Source organism: Microtus pennsylvanicus, chromosome 17, assembly GCF_037038515.1.
Source record: "Microtus pennsylvanicus isolate mMicPen1 chromosome 17, mMicPen1.hap1, whole genome shotgun sequence".
NCBI lineage: Eukaryota > Metazoa > Chordata > Mammalia > Rodentia > Cricetidae > Microtus > Microtus pennsylvanicus.
In genome coordinates, this window is record NC_134595.1 from 45,195,872 (window position 1) to 45,220,198 (window position 24,327).

The following is a 24,327-nucleotide window of genomic DNA, read 5'->3' on the forward strand; positions in this document are numbered from 1 at the left end:
TTCCCTGAACTCCGAGGGCAGGGATTTGATGGAGACATCTCATGTAGGACTGAAACCTTGTTCTTTTTTATCTTCTGAATAATTAACTACCTTTACTAGGTCTGAAGGAAATGTGTTACAATTTTCCATAAGAAAATAATCAATTAAAGAAGGTCTTACATTTTTGTGTTTCTTCTTCTAAGCCAAGAACAAGGGACAACTTTCTATCATTAGGTGTCATTTCTTTAACCTTGAAGTGTTTTCAGGCCTGTTCCTGTGCTTTATACATTGAATAGAGTAAATGCAACCATATTTATCATTTTCCCCACTTTAAGTGGGCTCTTTACCAGTAATGTCATAAATACAGCTGTATGGAAGTTGTTGGTGTCTCACTTTTCAGATGAGCCTCTTGGATGTGTTCTTGTAGTTTTTGGAATCAGTTTTGCTTCTCTTCCAAGTTTTTTCTTTTTCTTGTCTCATTGTACTGGATAGCATTTCCCGTAGAAGTTGGTTGATTAGAGTGTATCCCTTGCATTTAGGTAGGTTTGTTGTGAGTGTTTCACAACTTCCCATGGGTGCTGAAACCATGGACAGTAATGGGACCTGTATATGCTATGTTTTTACCTAACCATACATCTATGATGGTCAGTGACTCTTTGGCATGACTTCATTCCCAGCATCGTCACTCCAGCTTTAGGAAAAATAAAGTTTGCTTGGATGTGAGTACTGAGATAGGACCACAGTTGACTTGAAAACTGAGACGTGAAGCTACCAAGTGGGTAACTTGGACACATCCCAGATAGGATGGATAGCGAGCTTCCGTTTGTGCCCGTCAGAACAGTATGCAGTTTAAATTATGTTTACTGTTTATTTCTAGAACTTCCTGCTTAATAATTCCTGGCTGTGGCTGTCTGTAGGTACCGAAATGACAGGGAAAAGGTACCAGTTAAGAAGGTATTGCTGTTTATGCCTTTGGGATAAATTTTATTTTCAACCTCCTTTGAATAAATTTTGGAATTTGGAATAAAATATATTTATATTCTAAATCAGTATTCTTCTTTCCCCTGATGCAGGCTGCTTAATAAATACTCCACTGCATTTCAAATGGCAAAAAATCTTAGGCAACACTTAGAGAAATGCATGAATTTGGATTCTTTTAAAATTTTCATATTTTATTGAACATAATCTCTTGCCATTTAAAAATTAAGTATGGGCCCAAGGATTGTAGCATAGTGTTTCTCTGGCCTATGTGAGGCCCTGGTTTGATCCTTAGCACCAAACATAAAGATAAACTAAACCGTATTTAATTTCTGCAAGTATTTTCGTATGCATAAAAATTGCTGGAAAGGCTGGAATTTCCTTCAGAAGTGTTCTGCGCTCATCAATCAAACACTTATCTAGGTCATGGTGGGTCGGAGGCTCACCACCTCTCTTAGGCCATTGGGAACTGATGTGGGAGCATTTCAAGGACACACGGGAGCATCGGCAGTGACCCCTGGGGTAAGAGTTCCTACACAAAGTCCAGAAGGGACCGCAAGATAAAAAAAAAATGACATCAGTGAGACATTCCAGTAACAACTTGTGAAAATACGCTGGTATTTTCAGAGTTGAAAAGGGACTCTCAGGAATGGGAGCAAAGCAGCCATTCTTTCAGAGAGCTGTAAGTTGAAACAGACATATGTATACTTAGTGGACAAGGACGAAAACTGTCTCAGGTGCTGCCGTTTTAGCCCGTTACAGGTCAGTCCTGTGGGTAACTGTGCGCACTCAGGAGGCTTACGTTTGTTTCTTCAAGGCTTTTTTCCATGCCCCTCACTTGTTCTTCAAACTCATCAGAACTAGAATTTCCAAGTTATTGCTATTCTTGGGGGGCTTCCCAATGAGGCTTGTTCAGTTGTTAGTATTGATAGTCAGTATTGTCAACTTGACGGGATCGAGGGTCATTGAAGGTGTAAGCCTCTTCGAATATCTGTGAGGGGTTATCTCCATTATGTTAGCTGAGGTGAGAAGACTCATCTTAAATGTGGGCAGCACCACCCCCCTGCCTGGGGTAGTATGTTGAATAGAAAATGATCTGGACACCAGGTTTCACTGTTCTCAGCTTCCTGATTGCAGATGCAATGTGTCCAGCAGCCACTTTCTCCTGCTGCCACGCCTTCTCTCCCATAACGGAATGTACCTTCCAAAACTGTGAACCAAAACAAATTGAGTTTTTCCCTTGAGTTGCATTTTGTTAGGTATTTTCCTAGCATCCAGAGAGTACCTAATACAGCGATGATGGCCTATATGGAGTGCCTGCAATTAGCTGAGCACAGAGACATCTAGCCTGAAGCTGAGGTTTGGTTGTGGTTTTTGAATCCTTACTGGCAGAGTATACGGGTGTGGAAGGTGTTTCTGGTTGCACATCTCGAAATCCTTCCCTTCTGTGACTGGAGTTGATGTAACTGGGTTAGAACTTTGTTGACATATCTCTTGGCTCTTGTAGGTGTGGCTCACTGGGACTCTGAGCGACAGCAAGGTTTTCCACTTCCTTTAGGCACTTGGCTGAGTAGATGATGTATGTGCTTCGTATCAGGAAGACCACAGCAATGACAGCAAAGTAACTTCCATAAACTAAAAACTGGAAGAAAACAAACAATTAGCTATTTATAAAATCTGACAGTTCATATCATTGGTAATATATAGCAATCTTCCTTGTTTGATTGAATTATGGGGTAATTGGGACCCAGAACTTAATAAGGGTTATTCTGACTGGACTCTTCTATCTCAAATGAACTAAGATTAAGAGCGTAAGCATGTGGAGTAGTGACTAAGGGTCTGCCTTTACACCAGGCTGCTTAGGTTCAATCCTAGCTACCTCAGCGAAAATAAAGGGAAACTCCAGTAGCTGCCGGGGTTCTGTCTGTGTTCTGTGTCTGAAGGCTGATTCAGTGTAATGACTTGTAAAAACTGAGGTAGCTATAAATCTAGTTGCTCTAAACTCAGTTGGTGTTATAATTGAGGGCTGCATATTTTAAAATGTTCATAGCCAAATAATTTTTAAAGCCTTCCATGTTGCTAGTTTTATGATTTTGGAAGCAACCTAGCTATTCTATATTCCTAGTTACTATGTCAAGAGGAACCAGGAGTCCTGGGGCTTACCTGAGTAGTGACTGGCAAGTGGAGCCCTCTTTGATCTGCCACAATCACAGTCATGATGGCCTGAATCACCAAGGCAATAAAGGTGTCTATGCCAAACACCAGGGCATAACGTTCTACGCTCAGGTTAACGGCAATCTGAAATCTGTCATTAAAGGTTGAGTTAGCATTTAGCAACCACGGCATAAATAAAATTCTTTTCTTTAAAAAAATTATTTGCATTGGTATTTTCCCTGCATGTATGTCTGTGTGAGAGTGTCAGATCTCCTGGAGGTGGAGTTATAAACAGTTGTGAGCTGTCATGTAGATGCTAAGAGCCCTGGTCTTCTGGAAGGTCAGTTAGTTAGTGCTCCTAACCAGCAAGCCATCTCTTCAGCCCTAAATACATAAAATTCTTCTCTAATGGAAAAGCAGAAACTGGGCCAGATGATGCATTCCTATAATTCCAGCATTCAAAAGGCAGGAAGAATCCAAGGTCGTTCTTGCCCACACATCAAATTCAAGGCCACTTAGGAGGTACTTGAGACCTTCTGTTAAAACCAAACAAAAAATCAGAACAAAAGTTGAAAACAATGTTGTTAAGGCATGCCTTACCTAACTCTGATCTGCAAAAGAATAATAACTGTTCTACCTTTCAATCCTCATCATAAGAAACGAAACTAGACATTTTGAGTTTAATGCATTAAACCAAGATATTTCAGTGAGAAACTTAGCTTTCTGTGATGGCTATCAACTATCAACTTGATACAACCTATTACTTGGGAAGTCTTAAAGGATTGTTTAGATCAGGCTAGCCTGTGCACCCTTCATTGCGGGACTGTCTGGATTATTAGTGTGGGGGGCACCATTCCATAGGCTGGGGAGTTGGACAGAAGAGACAGCGGTCTGAGCAAGAAGCAAGGGTGCATTTATTCTTTTTGCTCTTGATCATGGATATAACATGACCCCTTTCCACAAAGGTTGAACTATAACTTGGAATTATAAACCAAATTAATCCTTTCCTAGCCTCCATTGCTTTTTGCCAGAGTAGCTGTCACAGCAACAGAAATGAAACAGGAACACTTGCTAATTAGTGGCCTCTCCATTTTCTTCAGATATTTGCATTAGGGCTCATATTCCAATGTTTTACAGTTTGTCAAATGGTTTTCACAAATTAAAAGTGAAAGTTGATAAAGCTTGTCATGATGTCTCAAATGTATCTTGGAACTAAAAGGCATGTTTTTCATCTCTTTTTGACTAAAACCAAAGGAAACCATATTCTCCTTCTCTCCTTCTCCTCCTCTTTTCTGAGTCAAGACCCATGTGGCCCAGGCTGACTTCAAGCTTGCTAGGTCATCAAGCATGACCTTGAACTTCTCATCCTTCTGCCTCCAGGTCCCGTGTTTTGAAAACAGGAGTGTCCAGTTTGAAGTGGCAATAGCCCACTTGAGTCTGCGGCTCTGTCAGGCCTTACCCTTCTCCCCTATTCCTTCTACCTTGCTAAACAAACAAACAAACAAAAAACCCTGTTAGATTGCATTCCTAATAGACACCAAGGTCTACTCCCTTATTTTGCCACTTCCTCCTGTGGCTGACCACCAAGGTACAACTGCCAAAAGTATTCAAGTCTAGCAACCAAAAGCCCCCTTTGGCTCACCTCATCAAAATGTTCAATTAAAATAAAAAAAAATAAACCTCACCCTATCACAGGGTTTCCCCTTTGACCTTTATAATCTACCAATTTCCAGGGTGCCACATCTGTCTCCTCTCTCTGCAGAGGTGGTCCTTCGCCTCCCTCTCTGGACAATACCCTTCTCTTTTCCCGGGTTCCCTTCGCTTCTTCCCTACCTCCTGTCTACCATCTCCTACTCCCTGCCCTTTGTTCCCCTGGTGCAAATCAATCTTCTTTGTGCTACACCTTGGTCTTGGGGTCCTGAGCTGATACTGATCTCTTTTGCAGTTTTTATAGTGCTGGGAATCGAACCCAGGACTTCATGCTTATGTGGCAAGCACTTTACCAACTGAGCTACATGGCCTGCTCCCGAAGAAAGCTTCTTGTAGTCAGGGTGCTCCCATACAAGCCACATGCTTTTCAATAATTTCTTAAAAAACACTATCCTGAGTGAGGTAACCCAGACCCAAAAAGATGAACATTGGATGTACTCACTCATAATTGGTTTCTAGCCATAAATAAAGGATATTGAGCCTATAATTCGTGATCCTAGAGAAGCTAAATAAGAAGGTGAACGCCCCCCCCCCCCCAAAATATAGTTATCCTCCTGGATATTGGAAATAGACAAGATTGCCGGGCAAATTTGGGAACTTGGGGGTGGGGTGGGATGGGGGTAAGGGGAGATGGGGAGAGAAAAGTGAGAAGGGGAGGATGGAAAGAGCTTGGGGGAATGGGATGATTGGGAAGAAGGAAGGGTGGATATGGGAGCAGGAAAGTAGATATCTTAATTAAAGGAGCCATTTTAGGGTTGACAAGAGACTTGACTCTAGAGGGGTTCCCAGATGTCCAGGGAGATGTCCCCAGCTAGTTCCTTGGGCAGTTGAGGAGAGGAAGCCTGAAATGGCTTGATCCTATAGCCATACTGATGAATATCTTGCATATCACCATAGAACCTTCATCTGGCGATGGATGGAGATAGAGACAGAGATCCACATTGGAGCACCAGACTGAGCTCCCAAGGTCCAAATGAGGAGCAGAAGCAGGGAGAACATGAGCAAGGAAGTCAGGACCGTGAGGGGTGCATCCAGCCACTGAGACAGTGGGGCTGATCTATTGGGAGCTTACCAAGGCCAGCTGGACTGGGACTGTAAAAGCATGGGATAAAACCGGACTCTCTGAACAGGGCAGACAAGGAGGCCTGATGAGAAGCCAAGGACAATGGCACTGGGTTTTGATCCTACTGCATGTACTGGCTTTGTGGGAGCCTAGTCTGTTTGGATGCTCACCTTCCTAGACCTGGATGGTGGGGGGAGGACCTTGGACTTCCCACAGGGCAGGGAACCCTGACTGCTCTTTGGACTGGAGAGAGAGGGAAAGGGGAGTGGGAGGAGGGGGAGGGAAATGGGAGGCAGGGAGGAGGCAGAAATTTTTAATAATAAATAAATAAATAAACAAACAAGAAAGAAATGCAAACCAAAACCTCTTAAAAAGCAGATCTAAGTATTAAAGGAGACTGAATGTCAGAAACCTTATTTGAAAAAAAAAAAAGATTCAAAAGCAACAGTTCCAGGTGTAAGTGAAGCTGAAGCTTTCTTATCATTTTTGCATCATTTTTCCCCATGTCCAACTTTTTATAACTTTCCTGAGAATGTTTTGTTCCCAGAAAGTATGTGCTTAGAACTTCTTAAGCAACTAAATGAGGTTAGGGATAATCTAAACCTATGCATCTAAAACTAAATCACACCACGCCTTATTATGACAAGTCATTGGAAGTAAGAAGAAATCAGAAGTAGACCATGGATCCTTGTTTTGGATTTGCACATCCCAGGTTTTGGTTGTTGTTGTTTTGGTTTTTAATTTGCCCTTTGATAACTCAGCAATATTCAGCTAAATGAAAAAGATGGCTTCATTGAATTCCCTTCAATGTGGAGTTAACATTTGACATTGCAACTGACTGAGATCCTTCTGAAGTTCGTGGAGCATCTTTAGGAATCCAAGAAAGGGGGGTGAGGTGGGAGGTGGCACTTACACTGCTATGGTTATAAGAAACATATAGCTAGATTTGACCACCACATAGCCCGCATAGCACACCCAGATGTTGAGTGTGTAATTCATGAGAAACAGAGCGCCGGAGATGAGAGCTGAGAAGACGGCCAGGCCCAGCTCTCCTAGGAGATCCCAGTTGACCTTGATGTAGCCCACGATGAAGGCAGCCAAAGCTCCTGGAAACAGACCCAGACGAAGAAGTCAAGCTTTGCAGGAAGAAAATAGCGACACAGCAAACAAGCCAGCGATGAATATACTGTTGTTTTTTAAAGGCCTTTTTTTTTTTCCAAGAAGGTTTTTTTCTTTTATCACCTGCTATTGTTTCCAACCACTTCACTCCTATACTTTAATTATTATCGTTGACATATCAGGCACACACTAGGCAAAAGGGACGAAAGTGCCTAAATACAGCAGTGTGAGGAACACAGTGGCCCTGTCATTTAAAAAACACCCAGGAGAGCAAGCCTGTAAATGTCTTAGAAGTAAAGTTGCTCTACTGTTCTCAACTGTATGTTTTCAAGTGATGGATGTCCCAGTTTTCTTTCTTCCTGTCTTTTTTCCTTCCTCCTTTCATCCATCTTTCCTTCCCTCTCTCCTTCCCTTCCTTCCTAGACCTAGGGGACCTTTTAGAGGTCTCCCTGTATTGCCCTTAATAAACTATTGGGCTCAAGTAATCCTTCTGCTACAGCTGACCTGATTTTCTTAAGGCTTTGGACAAAAAGGACCTGAACTGATATATAGGGTTTGAGAAGGTGAAGAATTGACTGCAATCAGTCATTTCTTGAAAAGGTCTCTTGAACTGAACAAAATGTATTTAGGGCTCAAATTATTGATAACTGGTCAACCACTTTTTTCCCATAGGTGATCTGCAATAGAAGAGCTCTTCCAGAGAATTTTGGCCGTAAGAGCAAACATTTCAGTGATCTAATTCTGGTATTGCTTTGGCTTTCAGGAGTTAGCTGCAGCCTCCCCAGAGGAAAACAATAATAAATCAGAGGCTCCATGCATTCCCGAAGCTTTCCTTAGAGGAAGGTGTGGAAATATCCCACTTCCTGAAACACATCTTCAAAGTCTTAGGTAATATTTACGTTTCCACTGACAAGTATATAAATATTTATGGAGAGTGTGCTTCAAAGGCAAATGTCTTTTTGATATTAGAATCCAAGTCTAGCAACACAGAAACTGCATGAAAAAGCCATTTGTGAAAATTGTTGGCGTGTAACCTAGAGTTGTGAAGGTCCCTAAGAAGACTCTCCACGTAAGATCCTGAAAACCTTCACATATTTTCCAGAGTTGATAATAAAAATTCTGCACTTTCTTTTAATATTAAAAACTGACTTGAAGCCGGGCGGTGGTGGCTGCACTCGGGAGGCAGAGGCAGGTGGATCTCTGTGAGTTCGAGGCCAGCCTGGTCTAGAAGAGCTAGTTCCAGGACAGGAACCAAAAACGGAGAAACCCTGTCTTGAAAAAAAAAAAAAACAAAAACAAAAAACTCTGACTTGATTCTAGTAACTCAGGAAATAAGGGCAACGGTCAACAAAGGGGACCATGTGAGATTCAAAGTTTCTGTAGGGCGGAGGGAATCAGTCAAATGAAGAGGATACCTACAGAATGGGAAGAAAGTCTTTGCTATCATACAGCAGAGAATCCATGTCTACAACACCTGCATCCAAAACTCTAAACAGGAAATCAAACAACAGGGAAGGCGAATGAAAAGGAAGGGCACAGAGGTGCAGGAGGACGTGTGCCCAACGTACAATTCATGCTTGTATACAAGCTTAAAAAGACCAAAACAAAGACCTGGCTTAGCTTAGTCAGTAACGTCCTTGCTTTGCAAGCGCGAAGACCTAAGTTTGAGCCCCAGAACCACAAAGTTGGGCATGGGAGTGGATTGTATTCGCAGCGATGGGGAGGCAGAGACAAACGGAGCCCTGGAGCAAACAGGTCAGACAGTTTGGCCTGTTTGGTGAGTTACAGACCAATGAGAAACCCTGCTTTAAAAGAAAAAAAAAAGAATAAGATTGATGGCATCCAAAGGATGATACTTAAAGTTGTCCTCTGGCGTTCACATGTACCTGCATGTGCACATGCGCGTGTGTACACACACACACCAAGAAGATAAAGAATAGAAGTTATTTTGATGCCACTCGTCTTTAAACTAAGAATAAAACAAATCATCAAACTTTACAACACATGAACGTAATACCGAAGGAACGGAGCACATTACCAATATTTATTTTAATAATGAAATGGATTATGGATTCTACTAGAAAGACATTCCTTGGTTCTAAGCTTTACACTCTGGAGTTATTTATAACTGCAACATATAGCATAAAAAGTCACTGTGCTCTTATTTTTCCAGAGCCTTCTTTCCTTGAATGGGGAGATGGCTTAGTGGGTAAGAGGTCTCTGTTATGGAAGCATGAGGACCTGAGTTCAAATCCCTAGAACACCTGTAAAAAGTTGGATTGCATTGTGCATGTGTGCATTCCCAGTGCTGCAGGGAGTGGAGACAGTTGGATCACTGGGGCTTTCTGGACACTAGTCTAGCTCTGGGGTCAGCAAGAGACCCTGTTTTAGGGGACAGCTGATGTCTTCCTCTCTCTTCCGTGCACATACAGCCATGCACACATATACCCCCTGCCCCCGACTTAAAAGAAATTACTATACTTTCTGAATATAGTTAATTAATCACCAAGGAGAAGCTCAGCATCTGGAGCAATACCCTTGAGAGGGTAGCATGGGAGGACAGAGATGTCTACTTACCTCCAAAGGTTGCAGCAGCTTCCACTGCTCCATTATAGATAGAAGAGTCTTGGGAGGGTGCCTTGTGTTCCCATAAGACTTGAACATAGTTCAGGATTTGGTTATAGCCCGACGTAGCAAAAGCCCACCACAGGGACCAGTAAAACAGGTGCCTTGAGGAGTAGCACTCCTTCAGATCTTCAAACCAATGCACAAAGACCCTCCAAGTCACATTTTCTGGCTCTGGGTTGCTCAGCTTTCTGTCCCCTGGCTTCTCTGAAGTGGCAGGCAATTCTGGGCGAGCTGTCTTGTGGTTCTTCTGAGCTTCCTTGAGGACAGTATCTTGTCCCAGTGGATTTTGATGGGCTTCTCTGTCATCCGTTGTATGGAAAAACATGCTCTTCTTAGGCATTGGTAGAAAAAGCGAGAAAATGAATGCCCCAGAGACACAGGCCAAGGATATGTAAAAGAGGTAAGAGTACGGTACAGTTGCCAGGGATACCAGGAGCTGGGCCAGCACGGAGCCCATTGTGTAGGCCACCAGGGTGACGCTCCGACAGTAGCTACTCACTTTCTGGTAGTGCTCTGGGCTGACCATACTGTATATGTAGGAATAGTAGCCAATCTCCGTGGCTGAGACGACCCCAAAAAAGAACTCGGCCACCTGCATGAGCATCACACCTTGGCCAAACAAGAGAATCAGGTAGCAGATGGCGAAGGCCACGATGTGTAACATGATGACCGGCTTGTAGCGCAGGTAATCGGTGAGGACGAACACGGGGGGCAGCATGGCCAGGTAGGAGTATGTCCAAACTGGAAGGACCTCGTTTGTCATCTGTGGAGTTGATAGGTAGGGGTGACTCCAAAGCACAGCATATCTCATAGGGACGTGGGGTAGATTTGTACCTCAAAGTCACATCTAATCAGATATTCATTGTATTATGGGAAAAAAAAGTAATAGAAAACTGATCTATAGGTAAATTGCTAAGAAAAGATAATGTCCTTGCTAAATGAAAACAACAACAACAACAAAAATAACCCAGCAAGGGTTATGGGGGGATGGTAAAGAAAAAGAAAAGCAAACCAAAACTCTGAGCAGCTTCCATACTTAGGGGTATCCCAGTAGAAGGGTTCTATTGAGATAACATGTCCTCTGGACTATATAAGAAATTTAAGTATAAGTAGCATGTAACAGTCGAATAAATGAGTTTTAAGGATTTCAAGTTCAGTTTAAACTTAAATATTCTGAAATTTTGAGATTTCCAAGTTCTTAAAAAATCCCAGTCTTCAGAGTGAGTTCAAGGATAGCCCAGGCTACATAGAGAAACCCTGCCTCACAAAAACCAAAGCAAACCAAACCAAAACCCAGTCTAGGAGGTTGGAGAGATAGTCCAGTTAAGAGCACCGACTGCTCTCCCAGAGGACCTGAGATCAACGCCTAGCACCCACAAGGCAGATCACAGCGATCTGTAACTCCAGCCGTCGGGGGGATCAGACACAGTCATAGAGACATATATGCAGGCAATATACCAATGCACATGAAATAAATAAATAAATAAATTTAAAAGTTATTTATCTACTTGTATGCAAAGATGAGCAATGTCAGGTGCAGAGTTCACAATGTAAAGAGTACAACAGCTGATCCTTATCACCTTCCTCCTCAGAAATCTGGGTGGACACACAGGGCTGGCAGCAAGAGCAAATGGTCTCATCAAATTACCAGGTGGGGAACAGGTAACGCGTTTCATTTCCTTCCTCTAGCTCCTCTCGCCCTATCCATGACTATAGATTTGTCAAGTTTGATACGGGTCATATCATTCTTTAAAGGCAAACACAAGAGCACTCAAGTTTCCTAGGCAGGAAGGGTTCGAAAGATTGCTAGTGATCTCTAAGTGTGACGGGTGAGTGTGCAGTCTTTGGAGTCACTGAACTTGCCCTCACGGACATCTGGATCCCCCAAGGTCTCAGGAGGGGCCAGAACTGACCTTCGGTTATGGAGGAGAATTAATTCACTTTCCCATAGTGTATACAGAGGCAAGCCTGGAGGATGGGTTAAGTTAATTCTCGCCCATCTCCGTGACCTTGGTCTTAAGTGTGACATGCTTCTGTTCCAGAAACTTTGAAGCCATTGTGTTTTATTCAATGAACTTGGCTTCTGCCAGTTCTGTACTGATAACCAGTACCAATCAGCTTTCTCAACAATGCCACACTCCACACAGTATTTTCATGGTTGTGGTGGGAGACAGTAAACCAGCCTAGGATGATTTGCTAGTTGGGTTGCTACATTTTCTTCTTGCAGCTTTTAGACAGAAAGAAAGAAATGAAGGGAGGGCTATAGTCCTGGCTAAACTGGAACATGCTATGCCTTGAGGCCACAGAAATTCACCTGCCTTTGCGTTCAGAGTGCTGGGATTAAAGGCTTGTGCCACCATGTCCAGTAAGAAGCATCTCTTTAAGTAAGAAAATTTGGCCTTCCAGGAAGAGAAGTGGATCAGGGAATTAAATCTGTTTATATCATATTTGCTGCTAAGTGGTTTTTCCAAACTGAGTAAGTGCCACAAAGAAATACAATCAGGTGTCGCCGATAGGCTTTGAAAACATGTATTTGGCCAATTTGTTCTGTGCAAAGCTAATAGAGAGTGCTTCCAAAAACTTAGATGTTATAACCCACTGTACAGACCAGCTATCTTGTGTATAGCAGTCTATTGCTCTTAGGAACTTCATAAATAAGACCCAAGGTTAACTTAATCACGGAGGAATATGATGTAATCAAAAGATACGGTAACCACAGGATGCATGGGCTGATGCTGGGGTAGAATGGTACTTTCATTTTTGCTAAGCAGGAATAGACCTTAAGACAATGGCAAATGTATCAGTGAATGCATTGACAGTAACACCCATTTACCATCATTATCAAGGTTTACCTGCATATTACATATAAATATGTGCTGTATTCTTCTGGCTGACAGAGCAGTAATCTTGTTTACACTGGTGTTACATAAACACAGACATAAAAGTTTAGGTGTGATTTTTCAACTGGCTGCAGTGTTATTAAAGCGACAGGAATTCTCTGGGATGTTATGGCTTTTAGCTACAGTTAAGACAACTATAGTTATAATTATGGGGGCGCCATTGCCTATGCGGTGCACCTTCCTCTGAGCATTATCACGTGACAGGCGTATTGCACTTTCTTTTTCCATCCTGTTTGAAGCAGCCTATGGGTTTCTCAGAAGCAATCCCGAGGCAGAGAACAGCTTCATTTCGGGGTGAGTGTAACAGAACCAATGGAGATTCGGGAAGCTCCTGTGTACTCAGACTAACTTCGACACTCTGAAAATCAAAACACTCTTCATCCATGAGAAGTGTTTGCTTAATGCTTTTGCATGTGTGAGGAGGAAAGAGCAGTTCTGTTATGTAATAAATTCTGTGAGAATGGAGCTCCCTGAAATTCAAAGTCTTTATCTTTCTGTAAGTTGAATGATACCCCTTCCTTCTTGTGTAAGTCTCATGAAATTAGCCCCTCTCAAGATACATACCCATCTGCTTACCTCTGTTTCGGTTAGATTCTTACTGGGATCAGACAAAAATGGGATTAAGAATGATTCGGAGGGCCTGAACATGGAGAAAAATCCAAATAAGCAGAGTATCACAGTGGGATAGACCCAAGAGTTGCTTGGTGGAGTTCTGAAGCAATTCATGGCTGGTCAAACAGAAAGAAAGCACAAGTTTAGCCTCGCTTATCCTGCTCTGGCATCTCGGATAGCACCGAAAGCTGGTTATTTCCACACATTTTATGAAAAAAAATGTTCGTCCATCCACTGTGAAGCTGGAAAAGGGAGGGATGAATTACTTTTCACACATTTTCCTGGTGGAATGCTCGTTTTCTTTCCAGAGGGTTCCCTTTTCACTGTTGCCAGAAGGAATCGGGTTTGTTTAGTGTTTTTTAAAACTATGGCTATGGGCAGCTACTAATAACCCATGAGCGCTGAGTCAGTAAATGCTTGATCCTAAGCCAGACACCAGCTAACGAATCTGTGTCGAGCTGTAACAGGGCAAGTGCTTCCAGATGAACAGACTGGATTAATCAAGCCTTCTGATATCTGCCCACTACATTTCCCATGGATCTGAGAACTCTTAACACATGGACTGACATTCGTTTATTATAAATTCATCTTTCCACCGGACTGTCCCTTGTCTGGAATCCTACTTGTTGCACAATAAACAGCTGAAATATCTGTTAGGTTTCCCATCCTTGAAGAAGTTCTAGTTCTTCCGTTAGAAGAATCGGTTGGGAAATAATTTGGATGGCTCAGCCAAGCCCAACGGTCTGAGTTTGATCTGTTTACCCTCCCTCTCTTCTTTGAGACAGGGTTTCTCTGTGTGGTCCTGACTGTCCTGGAACTCACTCTGTAGACCAGGCTGGCCTCGAACTTAGAAATCCATCTACCTCCCAACTGCTGGAATTAAAGGCGTGTGCCACTAAGTTGCATGTGATGGCAAACATCTGTAGCCCCGAAACTCTTACCCTAAAATGGGAAGCAGACAAAGAGATCTGCCCAGGAGCTCACAGGCCAGCAAGCCTGTAGCACACAGTATGAGAATCAAAGGGAGACCCAGCCCTAGCAAGGTGTAAGTCCAGAACAATCTCCCAAGAGTCAGCCTCTGAACTCTAGACTCTGCAAGTGCAACATGGCACGCACGTGTCCGCCCCCACCCCAACCCATGCTAATAATAAATAAATGTTTCAGATAATTAATTAGATAAAGGTCCAACTTTCTAAAGCTCCCTCATATCTCCACCCCCACCCTATGTTTTCCACTGGCGCCAGTAATATCTGAAAATGGGAGGTGTGGCTTCTTCTTCTTCTTTTTTCTTATCAAGACAGGGTTTCTCTGTCGTCGCTTTGGAGCCTGTCCTGGAACTAACTTTGTAGACCAGGCTGGCCTCGAACTCACAGAGATCCGCCTGCCTTTGCCTCCTGAGTGCAGGGATTAAAGGCGTGTGCTACCACTGCCCGGCAAGGTGGGACTTCTAAGACAATCACTCCACTTTTTGTTATGAGTGGGCTCTTCTCTAAATGTGTCGTTGCAGATTGTTCACAGGGTGTGTGTGTGTGTGTGATTAATTCTTCACACTTTTTCCTAATGTTGATACTGCCTGAAGTTCAAACTTCAGACAAAAAAATATAAGATCTTAGTCACTGCCTAGAAAGCAAATGACAAACACGACCAACCTTATATTGCGGTGGCTGTATCTGAAAATACCTGTCCTCCATCCGCCGTGGACTACAGAGAGCACAGAGACGTTTATTATATCTTCACTTGAGATCAGACTTCGTAGGAAAAGGTATATTTGGTGGTATTGATTTTGGCTATATTCTGAGATAATCTATAGGAAGGCTTTGGGTATGATGACTTCCTTTGTAGTTTTATCAAAGCATTATAGTAATTATAATTTGAAAATGACTAGATGAAAAATATCTAACCATTGGATCGGAACTGTGATCAAGACTGGAATCATCGTCTCCTAACTCCTGCAAGGATGCTTTCATCCACTCCATCTTGCCTCAGGGTGGTAGCACTTTCCCATCTGCCGCTTTATGAATCCACTGACACAGTCTCTCTACATGGAGAAGATAAAGTGCTTGTATAATATAACGCCAACCTGGCTCTAGGAATGAGTTTTCAAACATAAATCCATGGCAGACGCCGCGGCTTAACATAAAAACCTTTCAAACGTGAACGCTGAGTGATCAGAACAGTTAAGAGGGCACTCATCCCAGAGGGGCAGGTGCCCAGGTAGAGGTGCCGTTCAGGCACACCACATCCTTTCCTCACTCAACCTCTGCAAGGTGCTTGAAACAGCTGTACAACTTTTCTGTCACATTAAAGCAGGCCAATATCATTTCCATTTATGCCAATAATGCTCTGGACTTTCCAGCTTAGAAAGCATGAGGACCGCGTTCCGGAAGATGGCTCCAACAGCAAGTGATGCTGACATCGTGGAAATCCTGACAAAGGCAAACTAGAGTCAGCCACTCTCCACTTATGCCCTCAGCCCAGAAACCATGGGCTTTCTTTTCTCATTTCCTGAGATTCGGAGATTCTGCCAGGTCTGCTGGGATTCCCTTCCATCTTATTAATGGTCTCAAAGAAATAGTTATCTCATGTAGCCAATTACTGAGGCTAGACCGTCTTTGAAGGCTGGTGTTAAGAGGGTGGCATTTTCTGGTTACATGTGGAACACTCCATCTCTGTTAACTATGGGTTTGGCTACTGATCCAAAATTATCTTCATGCATTTAAGCGATTTGTGCCCTTGGTGCCTGGGAGGCTGAAAGGACCATGGATTCTTTATCTCTTGACTCCTTATGGTCTAACTACAGTTAGTTGGGAAGGCAATAAAAAATATGCCCCTGGTGTATAAGTCGCATCAAGTCAGGGCATATTGTATGGTTCATTGTTCTGTTCTAAGTGATTAGAAAGTACCTGGCAGTCACTGAGCCCTCAAGGATCACAGACAAACAACTTTAGCCTATGTGGACAATGGGATGGAAAGGGAAGATGTCAGGATCAGGCAGGAGATACAGGGCGTGAGAATACACACAAGTTCCTTCTGGTTCTTCTGGGCGCACTGCACTTTCTAGGTAAAATAGAAAAATGTCAGATCTCTTGCAGTCATTTTTATACTGCAAGAAAATTAGTTTTGTAGAGCTGGAGGTAATATTGGTCTCATTTAATTTAGTTTTTACTTTTAGTTTTTGAGAGCCTCTCACGTAGCCCGGACTGGTCTCAACTCCTTGTGCAGCTGAAGACGGCTTTGAACTTCTGATCCTCTTGCTTCTACATCCCCAGAGCACTATTCTGCCTGGCTTTATACAGTGCTGGGGTTTGAATCCGGAGTTTCATGCATGGCACGCAAGCACTCTACCAACTGATCTGTAACCCCAGCCTTTTGTTCTCATTTTATAGAAGGGAAACAGAAAGCTTGACCTTGGACCTGAACTTGGTTCTTCCAGTTCCAACTTTGCTAATCTTTTCTCATCCCTATATTGAGAAAGCCCAGATATATTTTTCAAAACTTCAAGTCTGGTTTACTTCAGGACATTTTTCTTCTGACTATGGTATCAAGGAAAGTTTAATGCTAACGAGCAGGAAGTCTTTTGTAAATGCAAACCCATTAAAATTAGAGTTCACTGCAGAGTCAATGGGGGTTCCCACCATGTAATTTTTGCTTATTTTAGTAACAAAAAAATACACAAACACAGTTACAAGTGTGACAAACATGAGACAGTCTGGGGTCAGCAGCTGTAGAGGAAAGAGGTGTGAGCATGTACACACTGGGGCAAGCCATCCTAGAACACCTGCGTGGTCCTGGAGGGCCACAGCCCCCTATACTCTAAGCCATGGGGGCTGTGAGACGGCTCACTGCATAAAGACACCTGCTATGCAAGCCTGGCATCCTGAGTTTGATCCCTGGAATTGCCATGAAGGTGGAAAGAGAACCAACTCCAGGAAATGGTCATCTGGCTTCTATACTTAGGCTGTGAGGCATGTAAACACACACACACACTCGCACATGCACACACACACACACACATGCACACACACACACACGCACATGCACACACGCACATGCACACCCACTATTAGAATAATCTGTAGACTTCAGCATCCTGCTTCCATTTTTCATTCTCATCGGACCACTCTACCGTCCCCATTAACAGTAGCTACTGAAGCTCTGCTTGTTTTAGTTGTGTAACCCGAGGACACGAGCTGGCTTTGGTATTATGAGGTGATACTTCTGAAAGTAAATTTACCTTTCCCCTTCATCTCCTTGCTTTCCAAATATGAGAATCCTTTTAAAAAAGAGTGCTCCATAGCGGCAGTTCTCATGCATTACTCATAAATCTCATATATATATATGTATATATTTGTATGTATTTAAGGTACAAGAATACCATGTGGGCTGTAGTTAAAGGGAAGAAAAAAGCAGAGGAAGCAGAAGGTGGAGTAGAAAAGAAGGAAGAAAGAAAGAAAGAAAAGAAGGAAGGAAAGAAAGAAAAAAGAAGGAAGAAAAAAGGAAGGAAGAAGGAAGAAAAGAAGGAAGGAAGGAAGGAAGGAAGGAAGGAAGGAAGGAAGGAAGGAAAGAAGAAAGGAAGGAAGGAAAGAAGGAAATAAAACAAAACTTTGCCCAAGCAAAATCAAGGCTCCCAGATTTGAAGAAGGGAGCAAACATCCTCTCCGTGAAGACTTTAGTAGAGCAACATACACAGTGGAATTCATCAGCCCCTCCTTCTAGCTCAGACCTGGGGTAGCTAAACCTAGAGCAGAATTAACTGGGAAAGCCTGGGAAGGACGTGGAGGATTTCGCAGAGGGAGAAAGGAAGCTCACGGTCTAGAGAGAGAAAGAAGAAGGTGGCTGGGCCTGGAGAATAAATAGTAAGTCTTGGCCTCAGGTTCCCTTGCTCCTGCACTGGACACTGGCTGGTCTCACCTGGTCCACCCACTCTGATAACAAGAGATCATTGCGCCACCATTTCTGCCCTTGTGCAGTTGAGCTCACACAAGGCAGCATGTGTGACCTTGAAAAAAGTCCACCAATATGTTCACCAGGAAAGTGACCGTCCAAGTTACCTTCAGAGTTATTCTTTTCTCCTTTGGCTGGCCTGAGAATAGTACCGCTTTTCATTTTGTGCAAAAAGCAATGGCTGAAGCACTTGGACTTTCCGGCACTTGACCATTCTGTCCCCAGACTGTCTGTCTAGTTTGGGTCTATTTCCACATTTTCACACACAGTCCCTGTATTTTATTGGTTTCTGCTCCCAGATATGTGAAACACTGTAGCTTTACAAAAAACAAGTCTGATGGAAGAGGGTCATCTGTCTATCTGTTGCTTTCATTGGTTAATTAATCAAGTAAACTGCTTGGCCTGATAGGTTAGAACATAGGTGGGTGGAGTAGACAGAACAGAATACTGGGAAGAAGGGAAGTGAAGCAGACGCTACAGCTCTCTCTCCAAGGTGGACGCAGGTTAAGATCCTTCTGGTAAGCCACCACCTCGTGGTGCTACACAGATTATTAGAAATGGGTTAATCAAGATGTGAGAGTTAGCTGGTAAGAGGCTGAAACGAATGGGCCAAGCGGTGTTTAAAAGAATACAGTTTCCTTGTAATTATTTTGGGTAAAGCTAGCTGGGAGCCGGGCCGCAGCCCGCCGCTCCCACCACTATACAAGTCCCTTGCTAGTACATCTAATCTTCATTAAAAACAAAACAAGCTAACCCATAACTTTATCTCTTATAAAGACGTAAGAGTTACTTGTGTTTTGACAGTGATCACATTTGGGCGGGTGGCTTCTCACCAGTTTGGGTAGTATTTGAGAAAATATCTTTTTATGTTGTCTCTCGCGTGCTGGCAGTCCTTAGTATCAGAGTTTGACGTATCCTCCAAGTCATGACCATGTTATTGATTTCTTCTACTTTCAATCACTGCCTAAAAATGTCCTTTCCTAAAAAGTAGGGAATAATACTTGATGTTTTCCGTTTTCATATTTGACTTCTAGAAAAGTTCATTTGACATCTCAACTCCATGACAGTCCAGAAAGTAAGGGCTTCCTTCTTTCAGAAATATGAAGCAAAATGCCCCACTTCCTTGCCAGGATCCCACACAAGGGTGGGAGTGGTTACAAGGTAAAGCTAGAAGTCACTTTCTGATTCCACTGCTGTTCCCTGGACTCACCGCTGCCAACACTGGTAAATAAAACTCTCATCACGATGGTCATGTACTGGTCATATATCTACTGGGTTCTACCCCTCCCAGAGATGGCTTACTTTGGTCAGGAGAACATGTTCACTGGCTGATTACGGAATCATTACAAAGGTGACTGATGGCCGTTAGCTAGGATGAGGTTAGGAGATGCTGCAAGTTCCAGCCCTCTAATCCTTAACCCCTTGGTCTCCCTAGTGATTAGCACTAAAGTGAGGTCATGGAAGGAGCCCACTTTAGGATAAGATCATTAGCATTAACCTTAGTGTTAACAAAAGGCTCACTGAGATAAAAGCAAAAGAAAACCAAACAAAAACTCAAACACTCCAAACACTCTGGAATTCCCAAGAATGACAGGAAGCAGTGCTATGAAGGAGTAATGCATATTTTCTTTTGTACCAGCTCTATTTTCTAAAAACCTCACCTCCTCGGCTTTCAACACTACCTGTCAATCCCCTCACTAGAGAGATACAAACTAGAAGTCTGACAAGCAAAAATTGAAATAGTTACTTTGAACCGATATCGTCATAAAAGCTAAGTATGATTTTCCCTCTACTCATTACTAAACGGGGAGAATTTAACTTTGAATGGAACAGTCAGAAGGCCGGTAGGCATGTTAATCAAGGCAGACCTGCAGGAGGAGGCATAGACAAAGGGTGCCAGGCTACCGCCAAAGCCTATTCCTCTGTTACAAACCCTGGACTAGAACTTGAATCTACGCATTTCTACCTATGCTACTGTATTTTGGCTGTGTCTGGTCAAATTTAAAAATGCTTGTTACTATTATAACCTCTGGTTATGTAAAAACCAATCTGATATATAAAGATTACCCAGAAGAAAACAGATCTTTGGGACCAAGGAACTGGTAAATATTTCAAAGAAAAGACAAAAAAAAAACCACTAAGAAGAAAGAAACAAAAAAGGAGAGACATAGAATTTTATAAAATCTAAACCCATATATATTTGCTCATGGAGAGATACTGTTCAAAAATTGGGAAGGGAGCTATAGATCTAACAGCCATACCACCAGCGTCTGTGAAAGGAATGCCATTCGCAATGTGAAGTAAATCCCTAGAGCGCAGGAAGAAAGGACGAGCTGGAGATCTGAAAGCTTCACGGAAATGTGGCTGTCTGGAAGCACAGGCAAATAGATGCTCCTCAGAAGTTCTCGGAACTCGCACCTCCCAGCTGCCACTGATGACACACGGAAGGCTGAACGAAAACTGATGAGCAAGCATACCGAAGGCTGGCAAGGATTTACGTTGCTTTGAGGAAGGACAAAACAGTGAACGCCATTTGGCAAGCTGTCTGAGAGAGTTCCGGTTTCCAAGGTGTGGTGAAAGGTGAGGAGCTGTTGAAGTGTTAGTTGGGGAAAGGAATACACAACCCAGTATCTTTTCATCAACCAATACCAATTGATGGTTACAAGGACCACACTTGTCGGAGGATGGGGAGCAAATCATTATGCTATTCCAGATGACCCCACCCTCACACACAGAGTCCTAGGCAAGCAAGCCTGACCTAAGGAGACAAGGAGTAGATGGGTGGTTGCTTTGCATGGGGTTAGGGGAGGAGAACAAGAGCAACAGAGAACACGGAGGTTCGGGTTGAGAAAAGAATGTTCTCGCGACAGCTTTGGCTGTGGTGACAGCTATAGGTTTTTATCCAAATTATGCAGTGCCAACTCATAAGGTGCACCTTAGCACAGGGAGGCCTTATTGAACAAAGGTAAATTAACCTCAGACACTATGTTCCGCAAAGGAATCCAGACACGAAAAAAGACACTTTGAGTAATTCCATTTATACCTGGTCCCTAAGTAGGCAAAACTACCGTACTTCATGTTGACTGAAACCAGAACTCTGACTAGGCGGGGAGCTGGGAAGGGGGAGTGGGTACACAAGGCCACTTTCAGGGTTATTAAATATCCTGTACCTTAATGAGCTAATTATAAGTAGGGGTTTAATTACAAACACTCAAACTTAAATCTGTTCTCTGTGTTGAAAGTAAGTTATACCCCATATTGATGAAAGGCAGCCTCCCCCTCCCTCCTCCAACGCGTTTTACAGTAGCCCTCCATTTTCCTTACAGGCACAGTGACTGTGGTAATTCCAATTCACGCGAGAGCAGGGCTCCTACATGAATGGAAAGCCCTATACTGTCTTTGACTTTGGGTTTGTCCGAGGAAACGTAGAGTAGAAACAGGAGCACAAGACAAATCCCGGGCAAACGAGGAAGCATAAGTCTGGCCCCTTCAGATCAATTCAGATAGATCAAGTACCTCTTGCTTCAGCGTCCTGAGCTGGGGACTAGCTTCCTGCCTTAGACTCACTTCCACACCTTCGAGCTTCTGCGAAGCACCGCAGCTGCAAGCCCTTTCACTTGGGAGGAAGGCGTTCCTTAAGAACCCGTCTGCCAGGGCAGTAGCCTGGGCCCCTTCCGGAAGGCTGACTGCTCCAGAGCCCACACCCGGCCACCGTCTTTTGGAATCTTGGCAAACAAAACAAGCAAGCACCTAGGCTCAAAACTTCCTGAAACACTCATAGTTAGGAGGGTCTACAAATTCAAAAGAACATCCTCTTTGCTCTGAATGTCATCCTTAGAGGAATCTAGTTTCTCTAGAACGTTGTACTAAGTGGTGTAAGCACCGAGAAAACTAGGAAGGAGCTCCAAACTCACTGGTCAACCTTCACGCCAACTCCCAATCTTAGCCGTGGGAAGGCACATTCCACACAGATTCAAAAGGTGTGTACCGGGCCCAGATACTCAATAAACAAGACCGAAGGACTCTTCTTTGGGTCAAAGCCACTGTCAGAGTGCACGTGACACGGGAAACACGCTTCACGATATATTTTATCATGTATGCTATTGCCCTTTTTATTTGGGTCTGGCATCATCTCCCTAGGTATGTTTTCTCTGCATTTCTACGGCTTAACTGAACTGTAGGGAGACATCTGATTAGCTAAACTATAAAAGTGGGGAGCAGCTTACCCAGAAAGAAAATCAATAAAACCTCGTCACAGAGGGGAAGGGTGAGGAACGGACGAAAACATGCCGTGAGGGTGGGAAAAACTGTGTTTCAGGAATCGGTCCATCTATTTTATAGCTCTGTACTGTGGCAACTCATAACTTTGTTTAAAAAAAATTCTTGTCCATAGGTATGCAATTCGCTTTTCCTAGGGAAGAGACAATATTCTAATTATTCCACTCTGCATTGCTTTACTCAATATCCAATGCCCCTGTTCCATGAAAGGACCCATTCTTGAGAATCTCTTTCCATTACCTGTGTCCTCCAGAGTGACTTAAAATCATTAACGCCTTTATCCCTCTATTTATTCTTGACTCAGAAAGACTCAGTCACAGTTTAAACTGTCCTGTCCTAACTGCAAACTCTCTCAAGCTGGGGTGTGTTTGTCTGTTTTTTACAGCTTCTTCATTAGGTTTGAGTCCGCAGTGGCAGCAGTGTGGGTCCCTGGAAAGGACCTGACTTTGAAATCTGACCCTCTATGCTCCTCCTGGCTCTGGCTTTGCTTGTCATGTGTCTAGCTTCGCTTACAATACAGAAGTCAGGGGGGTTGTTTCCTAATTTTCTGAGAAATCACTACACTTGGGTATATATCCAAAGGATGTTCAATCATGCCACAAGGACATGTGCTCAACTATGTTCATAGCAGCTTTGTTTGTCACAGCCAGAACCTGGAAATAAGCTAAATGCCTCTCGACTGAAGAATGGATAAGGAAAATGTGGTACATTTACACAATGGAGTACTACACAGCAGAAAAAATATGACAACATCTTGAATTTTGCAGGCAAATGGATGGAGCTAGAAAACATCATTTTGAGTGAGGTAACCCAGACCCAAAAAGACAATTATTGTATTACTCACTAATAGGTGGTTTTTAAACATAAAGCAAAAAAAAAAAAAACCAACAACAACAACAATAAAAAAAAATCAGCCCACAAATCACAATCCCAGAGAACGTAGACAACAATGAGGATCCTAAGAGAGACATACATAGATCTAATATACATGGGAAATAGAAAAAAAACAAGATCTCCTGAGTAAATTGGGAGCATGGAGACCTTAGGAGAGGGTTGAAGGGAAGGGGAGAGGCAGGGAGGGGAGCAGAGAAAAATGTAGAGTTCAATAAAAATCAATAATAAAAAAAAAAGAGTCAGGGGAACAGCTCAGGTGACAACACTGCCGTGGAAGGATTCCATCCAGATCTTGGCACGTGACAAGCTCATCTCTTCTCATGCAAGCACACATCACACACAGAGCGTTCCAGAACTGATGCTTCTGCGTTCTCACCGTTTAAGGACCGATTTTAAAGAGGTAAAGAGCAGAAAAACTTTATGTTAATGGCTAAGGGGTGGGGCGGGGCGGAGGCAGAACAAATTCATCTTTAGCTACTTATGCCTGTTAGATAAAAAAAAAAAATTACAGAAGACCATTGTTTTCTTACAAAGTGCAGGCACTAGGCCCCACTGGCTAAAAATCAAGAGTCCTTCTTGCCAAAGTCCTGGGTTACTATGGTGTAGTTAAGCTGTTAGCTGAATAACTAAGTTTCCTGAGTTAATTCTTACACCTATCGTTAACATGTTACTTATTTTCCTATTCCTTCTGCCCCTGTCACCTCTGGTAGAGACAGTGACCCGGAAGGGGCTTGTACAGTTTTCACTCCTACTGTAAACCCACCCTCCTGTCCAGCCCAATGAAGTGACCATTCTAGAACCCTTTCGGACCATTAAACTAAAGTACTCAAATGTTGTTCTTTGACATTCTTGAATTTCACAATAATTTGCTCCATTAGCAAAACTGACTGAACCAGGTGGGTATGTTTTCCGCTTCTGCTACTTCTGAGGCAACACGAAAAAAATAAACATATTTGGAAAATTAGTTAATGTCTAGGTCTATTTAAAATGTATGCTTAATACAAAAAATGCCATTTGCCTTAGGAGACAGCAGGGTGCGCGTGTGGATCCTGGTGGAACCAGGGCTCT

At 43.0% G+C, this 24,327-nt stretch overlaps 1 protein-coding gene across 1 annotated transcript; it reads right to left on the reverse strand.

Moving 5' to 3' along the window:
- Positions 1 to 452: 452 nt before the first annotated feature.
- On the reverse strand, positions 453 to 21,699 carry Slc19a3 (solute carrier family 19 member 3). Its single transcript, XM_075951332.1, has 6 exons — positions 21,604 to 21,699; positions 13,108 to 13,259; positions 9,581 to 10,394; positions 6,798 to 6,990; positions 3,121 to 3,262; positions 453 to 2,599 (listed from the first exon to the last, which is right to left on the reverse strand). The coding sequence occupies exons 2-6, from the start codon at positions 13,255 to 13,257 to the stop codon at positions 2,429 to 2,431; spliced, it is 1,470 nt and encodes a 489-aa protein (XP_075807447.1). The 5' UTR covers positions 13,258 to 13,259; positions 21,604 to 21,699; the 3' UTR covers positions 453 to 2,428.
- Positions 21,700 to 24,327: the final 2,628 nt, after the last annotated feature.

Coding starts and splice junctions, on each gene's coding strand:
- Slc19a3 (XM_075951332.1), bottom strand. CDS start 13,257: ATGAATTGCTTCAGAACTCCACCAAGCAACTCTTGGGTCTATCCCACT. Junction 10,395..13,107: donor AGAATCTAACCGAAACAGAG/GTAAGCAGATGG, acceptor TCAACTCCACAG/ATGACAAACGAGGTCCTTCC. Junction 3,263..6,797: donor TTTCTTATAACCATAGCAGT/GTAAGTGCCACC, acceptor CTTTAATGACAG/ATTTCAGATTGCCGTTAACC.